The sequence below is a fragment of the Sabethes cyaneus genome, chromosome 3 (genome assembly GCF_943734655.1).
Source record: "Sabethes cyaneus chromosome 3, idSabCyanKW18_F2, whole genome shotgun sequence".
NCBI lineage: Eukaryota > Metazoa > Arthropoda > Insecta > Diptera > Culicidae > Sabethes > Sabethes cyaneus.
In genome coordinates, this window is record NC_071355.1 from 54,500,272 (window position 1) to 54,517,491 (window position 17,220).

The window sequence follows — 17,220 nt, forward strand, 5'->3', positions numbered from 1 at the left end:
CTTCAAAAAATTATTGTTTATGAATTATGACAAGTGTCCGTCTTTCCCGCAGTGTCCGTCTTTCCCGCCCTTCCCCTACTACTGTCTTTATCTTTACATGTCGGTTTAATAACTTTTCCCACATATCCATCATAAAACTATCATGAACGTAGCTTAAAGTAGCATTGAGCTTACGATATATCATTGATTAACTTTTAAAATATTTGAAACATTTTTCTGTTTGACCATGAATAAGCATACCAAGATATTCGGAAGACGGTTTGAAGAATGCATTTCATTAAAAAAAAGGGCCGGACCGAACGACCTTCGCGGCCTTTCAGCCGTGACAAAGAACATGAATATGCAGATAACTAAACGGCATTTTTATCATCAGGTATCCACACACTGAAGAGCACACCGCAAACTATTCGCTTAGATGAAACAGGTTAGTATAATTTTAACCTACAATAAATCGACGATTTCCGACACGGTCCACACCGTGGACGACGGTTCGATGTTTCACACATATCAATTAACAGGTTGCAACTGAGCTCTACGCATGACATCTTGTCTGTCACAGCTTAACTGCCGTAAGCCACGGGGTCAACCTTCGGACAATGCACGGCAGAGGTTTTTGTCAAATTTATTCCGGATGCTGCTTCTTATGATTGTCATGACACTGTCAGCACACAACACTTGGGTAAAAAAATTCGCTGTATAAATTTTTGGAATAGTTGATTCGAGCTAAAATGGAAACGCCATTTAAGCAGGTTTTAATACAGGTGTTATTTTCTTTAGTAAACCAAAAAATTCTGGTTTAAACTGAGCACGAGTTTCGCTCTGTTGGTCTATCGGCTTGTTAATATTCATTTAGGATATGCTAAATATATTTTACAAACTTTATGCGTAGTTTCTCAAAAAAAAAACAGCATTGGTGCACCCCCCGGATTCGTCATTTTATTGTTTATGTCTATCACAAATACAATCTTATCATGTAAAGTGCCTTTGCAGCTGAAATAATGGGTGCAATAGAAAATTTTAATGCAGCTCTTATAATACGTGTCGCGGAACGAAACGAATCTCAACGGAAAATAACTGAGTAGTTTGGGGTAAACTGAAGATTCAGAAGATTATTCTGAAGCATCAACAATTTGGAAGTGTTACTGAACGACCGGCAAGAGGTTCAAAAGGCAAATGAGAGTCACGAACGGACAATCAGGTTGTCCCATGAAATCAAATACAATCCAGAGACAACCATTCGTGCGATGAAGGAAAGGCTGGATCGATCTGCCGATATCTGATCGAGCCATTCGAAGACGCATGGTAAAACGTGATTTGACGTTCTATTTTGCTCGAAAATGTCTAATAATCAGCGAGATTAAGTTCGAAAAAAGTGGAAAAGTCATTGCTGAAGAAGGTGAATTAGCGATTCTGGTAACAGCCTGTCTCTCTGTGACTACTCTACTGTGTCTCATACTCTACTCTCCAATCGCAACATAGCTTTGCTCGAAATTCTACAGCACAAACAGACCCAATACCTGAGCGGGTTCCTATAAACCAAGCTAGTGTAAGATCATTGAAGTCCCCATGACACGCGTAGTGTTCTTATAATTTATTACCAGAATGTCAGAGGCTTATGAACGAAGATCGACGATTTTTTTGTTATAGTATTAGGCATCGATTATGTCTTCATCATCTTAATTGGTAGGACATAAGGAGGTGACGTTCTGTTTGTTGTCAAGAATTTACTCCATTACACTTCCTAGTTGTTTCAATGACCTAGAGCAGTGATGGCCATGCGGCTCTTGTATATGGTCCTTGCGGCCAGCGGACTGATTTGATGGATAGTGAATAGGAACAATAGGTTAAATTTATTGATGTCAGAAGTCATTCCGGGCCGCGGAATAATATTGAGATGTGGTTTGGCCCGCACCATGCTTATACCGCGGCCACCACTGACCTAGAGCGTCTGTGCAAAGAGTGCATCGATCGGGTCGTATTTTTAAGTGTAGGGTGCATTACTCTCGATATATCGGAAATCCATTCTGTCGCTGGAAAACCCCAGGTTCTATTTCCTCGGTAACTGTATCACTGAGTATACACGACGTGCGTCTCCTTTTCAGTGGCTTCAATCTTACAGATTTGCACTGACGTACAATTATCGATTCAACATTCAACGGTCAGCAATTGTTCTTTGCTCTTGAGAGCTCATAAAAAATTGAAAAATTTAGTTTTCGAAAAATGACATGACAATAGCGTAACAATTAGGTAAGACAATTCATTTTACACGCTAAAAAAATCAGAAAAATTTATATATTAAACTCTAAGATAAAACTACCGCCAGCTGAAAAAACATGGTTTCGAGAAAAACGCGTTCAAAGTTTAAAATTTTGAGGTACTTCCCTTGTGGTGACCCTATAGCTTTTGCAATAACTTTTCAATGAGATCAGATAATCGAAAAATCGTTTTGGCACAACAATTCTGTACTATCTGTACTATTCTGTGCTATCAACCTTCCGAAAATATTCAATTTTTTCGACCTACCCGAGGAGGGTTTTTATAACCTTCTCTATGTACACAAATAAACTACGTTGTTTATAGCTAGGGATTAATTTGATCCCAAAATTCAAATTGCCATATCGCAGCAAAAACTTCTAAGCATTTTCGATGGTTTTTTAGATTGATTAGAAATTGTTTTAATGAACTAAATTATCAAATTATGAATGACCATCTGGTGGAGGCGACCTTTTCCAAGGGGCAGTTGTAAAAATAGACCGAAAAAGTAGGAATTTTTCATATTTGTGACTTTAACCCTTACTACCTAGAACGGTGCCCTACTTTTTATTTCTACCAGCCGAGAGCCGGGGTGGCTCGTGCTATATCAAGAATTCATCTCCACTGTACTCGGTCCTGGGCTACTCGTCGCCAGTCCGCTGCACGTCTTGACACACGCAAGTCTGCTTCAACTTGGTCGAGCCATCTAACACGTTGGGCCACTCTATGTCTGGTGCCGCGGGATTCTTGAAGAGAACGGATATCACTGCACAGTCGTGCGGCATCCTTACGACGTGGCCGGCCCTCCGTACCCGAGCAGGAGCAAAGAGCAAAACAATATCAAAATGTGTTATTGGAAATCGAATAACTCATATCAAAATTTGGTCTTATTTTGGCTGACATAGTTGGTAAAATAACCAAAAATAATATGAAAATTTTACTCCTTTAAGGCCAAAAGAATAACTACTTGTGTTATTTGAATAACAAAGCAATAACATGACTGTATTTAGAGTTTAGAATAACATATTTTAATATTATTAAGGTATTGAATAACAAATGCAGTAGTATATGAGATATTAAAATATTATCTTATAAAATATTTATAATCTACAATCTCTTTATCAATAAAATAAAATTGAATGAAATATATCGAATGTCATTTTAAGGTCAAAATAAGATATGATAACAAAATCAGTTATTAAACTCATCTTATAACCACTGTTTTAAATAACTACTCAATAACAAAATGTGTTATCAATGTATCTTCATATCTATTTATTTACTATTTGATGGGGCTTTCAACCATTGGTTCTTCATATCTGTTCAATAACAAAATATAGTATTATAACACAGTTTGATATTGTTTTTATATTATTTTGCTCTTCGCTCCTGCTCGGGTAGTCTCCCAACTTTCGGCAGGTGTACGATGGGAATCTCTCCAAGTAATGCCTGCTACTTGTGGTTTATACACCTACGCTACTCTCCACTATCCGTTTATGCTCCGCCAAAAATAGTCCGTAACATATTTCGTTCAAATACGGCAAGAGCACGCAGCAAAGCAAAGCCATGGGTATAAACGTCCTGTTGCGAAACTTCATTATCGACAGACTTCGCAGCCGGCTATTAGAGTACAGGACAGTTACGAGGCTATTGCAACGATCCTACTGACTCTGTTGCAGCACCTCCCAGCCGAGAAGCAAGAGCACGTATGTCTTCCGTAGGAAAAGTTACTGTCTCAAGGCGGTAAAGCACTACAGATTTGATTAGTGTTTTGTACATCGCCATATATACCACATATTTGGTTTTCGACGCATTGATTACAAATCACCCTATCCTCCTAGCCTTCGTTTCTAGTCTGGCGAAGATTCTCTCCGCCGTTCCAAGGTATCAAGTAATGAAGTCGAGATCGTCTGCGAAGCCTAGGTGTTGGCTACTCTTGCTGAAGAGCGTAATTCTCGTTTCAATGCCTGCTCGCCGGATCACACCTTCAATAACGATATTGTATAACATACAGGACAAACCATCCCCTTGCTGCAACCCTCTGCGCGATTCGAAAGGACTCAAGAGTGTCCTCGAAACACGCACATTGCACATCATTCGGTTCAGGATAGCTTAAATCAGCCGCATCAGTTTGTCAGGAAAACCGTACACGTGCATTATCTTGTGCATTGTCGATGCTTGATCGATTTGTGCAAGTAAGCAATAATCATGCAAAAAAGGCAAGTTTGAATTAATAAAGCAAGCAGAGTTATAGAACCGACCAGGGCGGACACTTCGATTTGATCTGGAATCTGCACGCAGACACCCCGGACACCAGAGAGAAATCCCCCATCGGATCCTTAGTAATAATCTGCAAGTATATCTTTACTTTGGCTAGCTTCTATTCATTTCGTTATCACAAGTAACCACGAAATAAGTCTACACGGTCCATTGAAGAGGTGATTACCATAATCTGCCATAGCCGTTCGCGTTCAACTGTATCGTATACTGCTCTGAAATCCACGAAAATATCAAACGTGGGCACGTTGTACTCCCGACATTTTTGGAGGATTTGTCCGAGAGTAAAAATTTTATCCGAGTAGTACGGGCCCCCATAAAGCCCGCCTGATTCTGCCCTATCAATTCTCTTGCTATTGGGAACAGACGACGCAACAAAATCTGGGAGAGCACCTTGTAGGCAGCATTGATCATCGTAATGCGTCGGTAGTTACAGCAATATAGACGTTTGTTTTCTTTTTTGTAGATGAGACAGACTACATTTTCCATTTACTCCTCCGGTCTTCTCCTTCCAAATCTATGAAATTATCCTTCAAAGTGCTGTTGCTAGCGGTTCTTGGCCATTTTTGTAGAGTTCTGTCGGAAGTAGGTGTCCGGCGGCTCTATTATTCTTCAGCTGACCGATTTCTCGCCGGCTCTCCTCGAGATTGGGATCCGGCCCGCTGTTGTCGTTTGTAGGCACCAGGAAAAAATATGGCCAAGCAAAATTTGTATATGCAAAAATTATATATGGGACATTTGTAGAAGTAGTAGTAGTGTAGTAGTGAAGTGAATGTTCACTTAACTACTAATGTGCTACTAGCATTGTAGCACCATAAATACAAAAGATGTAACCCAGCTTCATTCACAAAAGTTGTAAATAATAACTAATTCTTCAATCGTCCCATAAACATATTTTTCAAATTCTGCTTGGCTGAGACGGTACTGTCAAATGAATGTGAGTTGAAGTGAAGTGTTGATTATAACATTATTACAAAAATGTATTTGATTGTGGACCCAACTATACGATCACTTCTATCATCTCGCAAATTGCCGCAAAATTCTGAAATGCTATTTCCGTGTACCTAAACCAGTTTACGTAAATCAAAGTGTGATGCAGCACAACAAAAAGAGCGATTGTATCTTAAGTAATTTGCAGGATGTTGTGAACCTCATGCACATTTATCAATCCTAAAATGTTGACAAGCAAGCGGTTTTTGCTAGCGAACCCATAAGGAAGCTTGTGATATCAGGAAGTCCAACGAATGTTGACAGTCAATATTTATATTTCATTATTTATTAATTTAACAGCAATATTCGCCAATAATCGCATCAATTGGTGGCTGATCAAGTGCAAAGCGAGTAGAGCAAATGAACGAACGATAAATTCTCGCTCATTGCCGTACAGGTTCACGTCCGACAAGTATACATAAATGCCAAATTTATCACGATAAATAAAAACGAATGAGATTTAACTTAACGAATACCTGATTACCAATCAAACGAAACTGACACTCGACGGAGCTAATACGTCGTTCTCGATTCGGAATTCAACTCGCCACGCCATCGGTGTCGACCGCTCCGGGGCTGCTGGTCCGAAACGCGTCCCTCAGTCGAGCCAATACTCCAGCGGTATTCTGTCGAACAGCAGCTGCATAAAGCTGTGCAAATGTTCGGTTAGCTTCGCTCGCAGCTGAGGTTTCATCTCCTTCAGCAGCTCTTGTGCGTTCGAGTTGATGAACAAGTTCATTGCGGCATCTGCAATCAAAGGAATGGAAAAAAAGATAGAGACAGTCGACGGATGACAGAATTAGCGAAAATCGACACAGCGGCTTTGAATGTGACTGAGTACTACTGAGTAGTGGTATACTATACTAGGTACAGGTGATTGCTGCACCGATTGTGACGGCGACGAACCCCTCGAACACACTCAACAACCAGTTTTGTTGCGACCGCAACAATATAATGATTTAGTACATTCAGTGCCATTTTATGGCACCCAAAACTTTCAGGGATATAAAATCGTTATGTTTTATTTTAATTGATTGCTATGCGAAATAGAGTCGGGCCGAAAAGATTTTTTAATTTTGAAAGTAAACCAACAAATTAATTTGCAATCGAAAAACTTGCGGGAAATAGCTGAAAGAAACACATAACTGACCAAAATGCATCAAAAATTTGAAATTGTTGATGATTGGATTACACTATTTACAAGCTAATGTGAAATAATTTTCTCAATTGCACTTTTAAATGTATCTATCTATAAATAGGTTGCATTTAACTGAAAATTGAGTACCTAATGCTTCTCAGAATACCCTTAAAGTGTACAAACTCGGATTCTGTGAGTTTTTCAACAACAAAAAATCGTAGTAGGGTAGATGCTCCATTAGTTGCGCTACTAAGCACAATATAACTTCATTTTTCTTGTTTATTGAGATATATGCTTCAATTAATGCTTGTGGGATATAAATTTATCAAATACAAGGTATTTGTCACAAGGCAAGACAATTGCTTTCGTTGTACGAGAAGTTTTATAAAGAAAAAATGAATTTTCCGATTTAATTATATTGTACCAACAGTTGCGCTAATGTTTCCTTAATTAAGTTTGGCGTTCCTTTAATTGTGTTATTCCATATACATTGCTAGGTTGCTAAGTGAAAAAAATTCGTAACAAAACTATAGAAATGAGCGCCTATAGTTGTAAGCTCCAACTGCGCGTATAGTTGCGTTAGATTTTAGAAAATTGGTATTTTAGCAAATAATGCTTTAATTTTCAATGGTGTAGTCTAACTACCAATACTTCTAAGAACCTGTTTTATATAATGAAAGTAATTGTTTTATTTAAAATGCTACGGTGACGAAAATTTGCATTAATACACTCAAGTACTTTTTTTACACGGTTTGTTTTTTCGATTAATAAGAACAGGGCAACTTTGGGACCATTCATTTATATCTCAATACATTTTGGAGTGACCCGACATTCGTCACGTAGTTTGTAAATGGTTCCTCAGTTGTACCGTTCTTGAGTAATCGGAAAAAACAAACTGTGTAAAAAAAGACTTGAGTGTAATGAATAGTAGCGCAACTATTGGTAATACCACAACTATTGGATCAACTACCCTAGGTATAAAAAAGTACGCATCACAGTAAATAATGCAATTATTGGCAACAAGCAGCCGAAATTGGTTAAATTTTCTACCCAAACACTGAGTGTGTACACTTTCATAGCTTGCTGAGTATTTTTTACCAAGTTTTAGCTAATTCCAACCAACACAAAAGCAAAGCCGTGGGCTTAAACCATCATTAGACATTACACTTCTTTATCGACAGACTTCGCAGCCGACTGTATAGAGTACAGTTATAAGTTTATAAAAGATTAAACAACATGACAATAACGCGAGCATTGCTTGATATCGTATGTGAAATGATATAAAAGAGAGCAAACAAACATAATTCGTCATTTTCCGTTTAATACGGGGCCTTGGGAATTGGGGAAGCAAACAGAATAGACCACATCAGGGCGGGATGGAACATCAGGATAAGACAGATTCAAAAGAACCAGCTTGTTATTATAAGATCGCTGCAGTGCGAGCAACCCCACTAACACAGTTGTTATATAGTAGTTGTAGCTACCCATCTACGACCAATTCTGGTCATAAATAAGTTTATGCAACTAAAAGTGCTGAAATTGTGCTAGTGTAGATGGTGCAGTAGTTGTGGTAGTCTGGTAGTACCTGTTGTAGTGGAAACTCGAATTATTCAGTTATTTTTGCAAATTTGATCAAACAAGTTTGATGCTTACCTATAATGCTGGAACTGGTAGTTCAATACTTATCAAACTTGTACCAAAATCTGCAAAAATAACTGAATAATTCGAGTTTCCACCACTACAGGTACTACCACAACTACTGGAGCATCAACCCTACTTGAGAAATGTATGCTTAAAGTTGAAGTTTTCTGAAGTTTTGCTTAAAAATCTTTTTCAAGAGTTTTTTGAGTTTTTTGAATTTGTGTTCTTCATGATTTCTCTTGATATTCCATTAGTTGGATTAATCTTTATATACCTACATGATTTGAATCTTTAATACTTTAATACTTTATTTTTTTAATTTTATTTATTAGGAGAAGGAAAACCCCTGGGAGTGAAGCTGCTCCTCTTCTCCAACAGGCACAAAACCTTCCTATATTTTCAGTCATTTACAATGGATTGCACTTCCAGTGAGTGAGAACTCTTTTAAGGAAGTGCATAATTATTACATTTAACAAAAAAAACAATTGCTTAATTGCATAACTACCGGATGAAATATACGATACAGTACAGCTGTGGTGATTCGTTCGAACTCCCCCGTTGGCGTGGCGAGTTGAATATACTTTAGCTATTGTTAAACAATTTTTGTGCCCCGATTTGGCTGTTACCTTTCAGGAACAAGAAAGCAGACATGATACAGCACGATCAGACAAGGCGCAAGAAATTTGATTAACATCGAAATAACGAGCTTACTTTCGTGATTAATAACAGTACGAAGAAATATACGAATAAACGAAAGTGTTTTAATGAAGAGTTATTTGAATTTTCTTAATGTTTTGCTGGAAATTTTCTGAAGGATTGGAAATTCTGTTTGATGAGTTATCTCAATGTTTTGCTTGGAGTTATTTTCTCCGTGATTTCTCATGGTCATGAGCATCTCTTTCGGATTCTCGCTCTTAGATTTTTACTGCAGTTTTTGTGAGTGTGTATTTAGCCGTCAGTCACGGTCGTCGTTCGATCGTCGTTGCAACCAGAACAGTTAATACCGATTATTGGCGAGTGCTCAGACTCTCAACCGTATATGTAAGGGAAAGGGTATGATGAAGAACAAGACACGACCGCATATATAGGCGACGCAGGACTACGTAAGTCTCTTTTTAGTTATAGTAGCATGTATCCATGCTTGTAATCATTCGATTGTTCATATATACATGCTATATGCAACATATATAGATGCTACATGCGTTGTATGTAACATTTATCAAAGTAGTAACATTGAATACGTTCAATCCTCAAAAGATTTCAGAGTTATTTCTATGCGCATTTGGAAACAATTTAACAAAATCAAGAACACAAACTATTGCTTTCCTGCTACCTTACAGAAATTAAAGATTGTTTTTATTACCCATGGTTCCCCACGTTGAAGGGATTTTACCAATTCAATCCCATTTTATCAACAGCACAACTTTTCAATACACTTCTAATGAAACGGCAAGCATGCGTATTCATACAGAGTCATATTATAACCGAACACTACAGCTGTAGTACATTTTTCCAACACAGATATCAAATTCGCCTAAGTTTAATCGGTTTAATCGCGTTCGTAAAAAATCTGTTGGTACAGGGGGGTTTTGTCACTCTTTCTGGCATACTTCCCAAGCGAGGACATCAAAATGGTCTAGGTTTAATCGCGGTGTTAAGAAATCTTGTTGAAATGACGAAAATTGGTCACTTGTTTTGGCTTATTTCCCCAGCACAGATATCAAATTGATATAGGTTTAGATCATCGTAATGAATCTTCCAACCAATCACGAAGCGAGAATTCTGGTAAAACATAGGTTCATTATTTTCAATTTTTCAATAGTTCATCATCAAGAATCCATACTTTTCTTCATTTGGGCCAATTCTTAGAAGATTTTCCAGTCGATTGGTATAAGAATATTGTAAATTGATCGGGAAACCACTAAGCTATTAGCGTTCAAAACCTGACCGCTTTTCGAGAAAGATTTTTTGGAATTACCCTCTATACCAGCTACCTTCCTGAAAGACGTAGTCCTACGTCAAAAAAATCAATGCAGAATCTGTATCCATGCAACCTAGTGCGCCTCACGAGCTGTTGGCTGCTCATGAGTTGCTGACCACATGAGTGAGCTGTGCAGAAAGACGCTACGTGGCTGTGCGTTCACGAGTGTGTAGGTAGCAGAATGTATGCATAGAGCACCGGCTGTTGTTTAACGTACGCTTGCGTCAGTGGCGCGGCGTAAGCGTTAGATGCTACGCTTCTCATACTCGCTCACAAGTGAGTGGGCATCGTTTGCTTCTCGTTCGATTTGTAACATTGTATAAAATATCGCAGTTTCACGAGAAAAATCACACACGGTATGACCAAATAATTGTTTCAAAATAACATAAAAGTGGCTAAAATATGATACGAAAACGATACAAGAATGACATATGATGTAAAAACGAATTATGCAAATAAAATGATATAAAACTAACACAAAAGTTGCACAAAAATATACCAAAGCGAAACGAAAATCATAAAAAGTCATACAAAAGAGGTTGAATGTGCGGTTGAAAACCTGGTTTATAGCGCTCCCAAGCAATCTTTTTAAGACGAGAGCATGCTTATGGCATGCTTCCCAAGCACAGATATCAAATTAGTATTAGTCTAAAGGTCGTAAAGAATCTTCGACCTGTTGGGACGGGGAAACTCTGTCACTGTTTTTCTACAAGGAAAGTAATCGAGATCACAGCAAACAGATGGTATAATCAACTATCCTCCCTTTCCGTGAAGCAAGCCGATCACGAAAAAAATGTATAAGGATATTTGATCTTGAAACTTTTCGTTGAGTTTCACTAATTGGTGATTGAGAAAGAAATACAACTTTCTTTCATCAACCTTCCCACCCCTCCCTGAGAAAGTACGTCACATCATGTCAACCCCTCCTTCACAACAAAAAAGTTAAATATACAATCCAAACTTTTTATATTAAGTTATCAATTCAATTCTCTTAGACGTACGCGAATATCCCTCAGAGTTTAATTAAAACAAATCAAATAACAAAAATGAGCTTCATTAAATAAAAACAATAAATTTTTTGAGGTTATTCGTCATTGATCTCCGAATTTTGAAGATGATCTCCGATTGCTACGAACCTGTACTGATGTGTCGTCGATTAATGTTTCGCGCATATCCACGTCATTTTCATCCTTGAATTCGTCTGATCCGGTTGGAAGAACTAAAACTTTCTGCTGACGTCTTGCAACAACACGCCTTGAAAGTACTTTTCCGACGGAATTTGTGGATCATTTTGAGTATTTTTTGCGCTCATTCAGCATTACCTGAGATGCGAAATAAAGTGCACAAGTGGGATAAACTTCGTTCTGAAGCTTTTGAATGAGGGACAGTATAAGAAGAACCCTAAAACCAGCCTTGAACTTCGATATGAGTTTAAGTTCATCGATTGAATTCAGTACGAATATCGAGGGGCAACATTGCCCTTGGTCTCCCGTAGCTCCTTAGCAGTTTGTGCGACTGCTATTGGCGGTGGTAAAAATGTTAAGCAGGACGGTGCTCAAGGTGCTCCTTAGTGATGTACAGCAGGTTCTGTAAAGCCTTAATGGAGAGTTCATACTAGAACCCCGCTATGTCACAAATCGTCACGATTTTGTCAACCCCCCTCCCACTATAAGCGTGACGTACTTTATGCATGACCCCTAATTTATATAATTGCTACATCTATTACGAGTTGATGGGTATCCAAACCATAAAAATCCATTCATAATTGACAGAACTAAGTGTTCAAAATCTTTCATATTTTCGTGATGCTCACGTGTTTTTATTTTTTGGAATGACACCCTATCCCGAACCTTGCCGTAACACGTAGGCTTACGTCAAAATACAGGTAGAGTTCCGGCAAAGATATTTTGTACTAAATTAAGATAAGCTTTATTTAAAATTAAACGCAGTAGACGTATGAAGTTGAAGTAGAAATTGAAGCTACGTTGTATCAATCTAACTAGCAAAACGAGACTGCTACATGTTGCAAAAGTTTTGTGTCCCATTATCTACCTAAGTATGGGCCTAGGCCGGTGATCTAAATATATATTGTGCAGCGAAAAGCAATGAAACGGCTTGTTTTCATTATTCTAAACGAAAACATCAAATGACTCATCCTGAGAACAATAACTCGATATCGCAATGCCTACAGTTTCAATCCCAAATACGAATTAATGTATAACCTCAAACTAGGATTTGATCTAATTAGCGAGTTAACTCACGTATAATCGGGTTCTGGTTGGCGGTGTTGTCAACGCCCATTTTTATATCCTTCACACTGAAGTCCATCTTCGCCTGATCCACGTTCAGGTATGTAAAACCATCATCACCTTGATAGGGTGAAGTTTTGAAGTATATCTTCGCTTTGACCCCGTCTAAAATACAAAAATCATAGGTTCAGATATGACAAGCACAAGCGCAACTATCGTGCAACTTACCATACTCTCCCCAGTACTCGCCGGAACCGGAAGCCTGAATCAACAGCAAAACGCCAGACGATGTATATTGTGCTCGGGCTTTAATTTTTGGAATTTCAAACGTCATCTGGAACTGTAGCGTATCGATATCGGAGCGGACGTTCACCACGGTTAAGTTGCTAACGCCGAAGGCTTCAATATTTCTGAAGGTAGCCCGATAGCCGTCGGGGCCGCTGCCAAGTGCAATGCCAATCTCATCCACGATAACCGGTTCAACCTACGGGCGAGAAGGGGAATGAGAAAGCATGGCAACGCATGTATCGTGTGACCCACAAAGTCACCAAAACTAAATAGGAACATTAGTATTCTGCGGCAGTCGGAACGTTTGTTTACATGTGAAATTTACCCACGCTTTGAAGAAACAGATAATGAATTAATTATAGTTTTATGGATGACAATGATTCGGTTAGCTTGTACATGTCAGGAAACGTACTCAAAATAAATAATCCGGTGAAAATTTATTCATTGGGAGTTCACCTATTTACTTCAACGTACCTCTGTAATTCCAATTTCTGGGATGCCACCTTTCCTTAAGTGCTGTGCCAGTTTGTTTCCCGCAAATCGGAGACACTCGTTCAGTTCAGGATCGTCTCGTGAGCAGCGGTGCATGTAATATGCTAAGAATGAATAAATAGAAACTTTTTAAGTATTTGGGTAACAACTTGAAAGTACTTGAAAAAAGTTTTAGTATCATTTAAATTCATATCACATTTAGTTTATAATTAATTCACCGAACGATTGATTACACAAACATTTTAATTTAACTGATTTACAATACTGATGATACGTATCTCAATAAGTTCGATAATGTCGTCTGAAGAATTTGCATAATTGTAAGCAAATTTTCGACCACTCAAAATTGAATTGCGGTTAGAGATAGTTCCTCAAGAGAAAAAAAAATCTACTTCTACTTCTGCCAGTTGATGCCGATAAAAATCTACAAAACACACCGCAAAAAACACGACATCAACCAACAATCTGATCGCACAGCTGGTTGCGACAAATTTCACGGTGAACCAGATTTTCAACCTGCTAATCACTGTTACTCCCCGTCCACCGTACCGAAAGGCATCGACCGCCTCGTGCGGTCCAACCGTCATCGTCTATCACGCACGCAGAATCCACGACGTCGTCGACGACAACGACGACGCTCTTCCAACGGTTCTCAAGTACTATCGCACTAACGCGTATTAACAAACCACCGGTAATCTGAACGAATGGGAGTACCTATTTAACAAGTGTTTTTTTTTCTTCTTTTTCTAACGCAGATCAATGATTATGGAGCACGGAGAGAGCTTTGCAGGTACGTGTTACAGTAGGCAGGTATACTTACGCTGTTCTTGGGCGAGCGTCAGATGAAGCAAACCGCCAATCAGCAGCGGCAGCAACACAGGGGTCAACGAACGCATTCTCGTGGTTTCTATTGTCAATCCTTGGAACTTTTCTGTTGCCTTTTGGGGGGTGTTCAGACAGTCTGCGGGCCGTCGACGAGAATTGATCTCGACCTCGGTTTGTAGCAACGGCAAGACACGGGTTTGCAATTTTCAGCTGATTTGTGGCGCCGGAGTGTCGCGTAATTGGAGGTTTTTCTTCTTTTTTCTCCTTCTTCGTGTGGCTATGGTAGTTTAATCGAATCCAAACAAACTGAAAAGAGGAAACGAAATATTGACAAACACAGTTAGTTAGAGAGCGGCTGCGGAAGGAAGAAAGCTGCGGCCAAATTTCATCATCATTATAAACCTGTTGTTGCGTCTACAAATCAAAGATAAGCAGCACGAGATTGCGCAAGAGTAAATACGTAGCATAGTTGACCTCATAAATGCTTTATTATGGACTTTTTGGAGCGGTAAACAAAGCGGCTTTCGTTTTGTTTAATTATTTTCCTAACAGCATTTCCAACTTCGAACGTCCAAATTTTATCCAAATTCCAAATTTTATGAGGGTAATAATAACCAATTTCTATAGTTTTATAGTGGTTATACCTACGCAATACTAAGAAGTCGCACAGTAAACCGAAAAAAGACAAATCACGCAGATGCATTTTGCTGTGAGAATGACTTTGTAAAGAAAACTTTGATTACGTTTCATATACAACCATAATAAAACTAATTGACGACGTAACATCTCCTATAAAATACTGCCATTGCTTGTAAAACAACCAACTAAATAATATTTAGCCACCTTGCTTTTAGATTCAATACCCATCTCTCACCCTTATCTGCTACCTTTTATATCCCAGTCACCTAGTTGCCTCCTAATTTTAATTCGTCCGGTATAATTTGCGTAAATCAGATCCCATAGTGGTCCTTGGCCTCTTATCCAACTCCAATCCCTATCTCCTCGTGGTACCAGTCGGAATACGAGCAACCTTAGCGGCGATCGGGTAACCAACACCCGGTGAAAGCTAAGGTCATATACCAACAGGGAAGGAGGCACTGTGTTGACTCGGGACTATCAGATGGTAGCCCCATCACGAAACTCAGTAGCGTCACCCTAATAAGGCAACCTACCTAAACCCACATTACTACAAACATTCAAGCAAATACGGATCGGAATATCCGGTATCGATCAAGACGACGAAACAAGAAAGACTAATGGTCGATACTTGGAACTGCTGTTCGCTAAATTTAGCAGGTGGCGACAGGGTGCCACTAGAACACTTTGAATCTCGTAAACTCGGCATGGTAACTCTGCAGGAAATTTGTCGCGAATGGGAGAAAATTTGGAAGATCCCTGGCTGAAAGGTCCAGTTTTATCAGAGCTGTGGCAGTACCAACAAACTGGGAATCGGATTTATAGTATTGTGCAGAATGCAGGATCGCGTGAGAGATTGGAAGGAAGGCGATCAACGAGAGAATGTGTCTATTGAGGACCTTTAATTACAGCATCATCAACGTGCACTATCCGCACGAAGGTAGATCTAACGATGAGAAGGAAGCGTTCTTCACGTCTAGATATCAAGATCATCATCAGGGTTTTGAATGCCCAGCTCGGCAGGAAAGAAATGTTTAGAACGGAGATTAGACCTTATAGCCTGCACACCAATACGAACGATAACGACCAACGATGTAGAAACTTCACAGCTTCCTGAGGTCTGGTGATCCGAAGCATCTTTTTCCCACGCAAAGATATCCACAAAGCTACATGGAGATCCCCTGGCCAACGGCGAAGAACTACAGAGAATAAAAGATAATTGATTTAAAGGGGAATGCCAACAAGCGGTGGAGAGAAAGAAAACTGCTTGGAAAAATTATCTGAACATTGCCACTAGGGAAAACTTGGCCAAATACTGACGAGCAAGAAACCACAAGTTGATGCAACAACTGTTTCGAACTAATGACACGCACAATTTTTACGAGAAGGTGATCCTAAATTAACTAATGTTTATTTGAGCGTCTTAGAGCTGGTTTATTTGAGCGTCTTATAGGTGATTCTATCTCGTAAGATCTTCACACCGAAACCTAACATGTGTGGGGACGAGAGAGGGAATCCAATCACAAACGAATGCGAGGTGCTCGACAAGGGGAAGCAGTTCTTCGCTGAACTCATGACGCTCCAGATGACGCTCATTGGCGAAGTTGTAGAAGGAAGCAGAACGAAAGTTAACCTAGGTGTGCCCACGGAAGATAGTAATGTCTCAGCACTTGATCTCTAAGAAGTCAAACGAGAAATCGGGTCGGTGAAGACCAACCAAACCGCAGGTGAGGGCCGTCTACCGGCAGAACTTTATAAACATGGCCGAGAAACGCCGGCAACAGCCTTGCACTGGGAAATTTCCAAGGTTTGGGTAGTAGAGAATTTACCGAAGGATTGGATGAAAGGAGTGAGTGGTTGGTCCTATCTACAAAAAGGGTGAACGGCTCACTGCAGCAACTTTCGCGGCATAACGCAGGTAAATACCGCCTGCAAGGTAATCTCCCAGATCCTATTCGAGAATTATCAGGCGGGCTTCCGGGGGCTCGCGCTACTGCGAACCAAATTTTCACTATCCGACAGAACTTGCAGGGAATACAACATGCCCACGCATCACATCTTTGTTCTTTATTGATTTCACAGCAGCATACGATACAATCGATCGAGATGCACGACAGATCTTGCAGATGCACGAACACGGTTTTCCGCATAAACTGATGCGACTGATCAGAGCTAGGGCATTGGATATTTTCGGCATGCTTCTCACTATTGGGCCTATATTGTTTTCGTGTTACCTGTACTTCAAGAACCAAATTAACACCACGAAACGAATATGCAACCAAAATAGTGTATATTGGTAGGAATAAGCGATGATTTTCCCCCAAAATGGAAACAACCTTAAAAACAGGTCCCTCCACTCTATAGGGATCTTTTGAATCGAATGATGTCTTTCGTGTGCATCTCGAGTCCCATTGAGACGCGGCGAGGGTTAAGACAGGGAGACGTGGCGG

At 39.5% G+C, this 17,220-nt stretch overlaps 1 protein-coding gene across 1 annotated transcript; it reads right to left on the minus strand.

Moving 5' to 3' along the window:
• Positions 1 to 6,118: 6,118 nt before the first annotated feature.
• On the minus strand, positions 6,119 to 14,205 carry LOC128739593 (uncharacterized). The gene is made up of 6 exons (XM_053835088.1): positions 14,130 to 14,205; positions 13,292 to 13,413; positions 12,758 to 13,013; positions 12,542 to 12,694; positions 8,244 to 8,258; positions 6,119 to 6,267 (listed from the first exon to the last, which is right to left on the minus strand). Exons 1-6 carry the CDS (start codon positions 14,203 to 14,205, stop codon positions 6,119 to 6,121), a joined length of 771 nt encoding a protein of 256 aa, XP_053691063.1.
• Positions 14,206 to 17,220: the final 3,015 nt, after the last annotated feature.

Bases quoted from the DNA above. Each gene is read 5' to 3' on its own strand.
- LOC128739593 (XM_053835088.1), bottom strand. From the start codon at position 14,205: ATGCGTTCGTTGACCCCTGTGTTGCTGCCGCTGCTGATTGGCGGTTTG. The intron at 13,414-14,129 runs GTAAGTATACCT...ATTCATTCTTAG, and splicing joins GACGCTCGCCCAAGAACAGC to CATATTACATGCACCGCTGC. The intron at 13,014-13,291 runs GTACGTTGAAGT...TCTCGCCCGTAG, and splicing joins CAGAAATTGGAATTACAGAG to GTTGAACCGGTTATCGTGGA.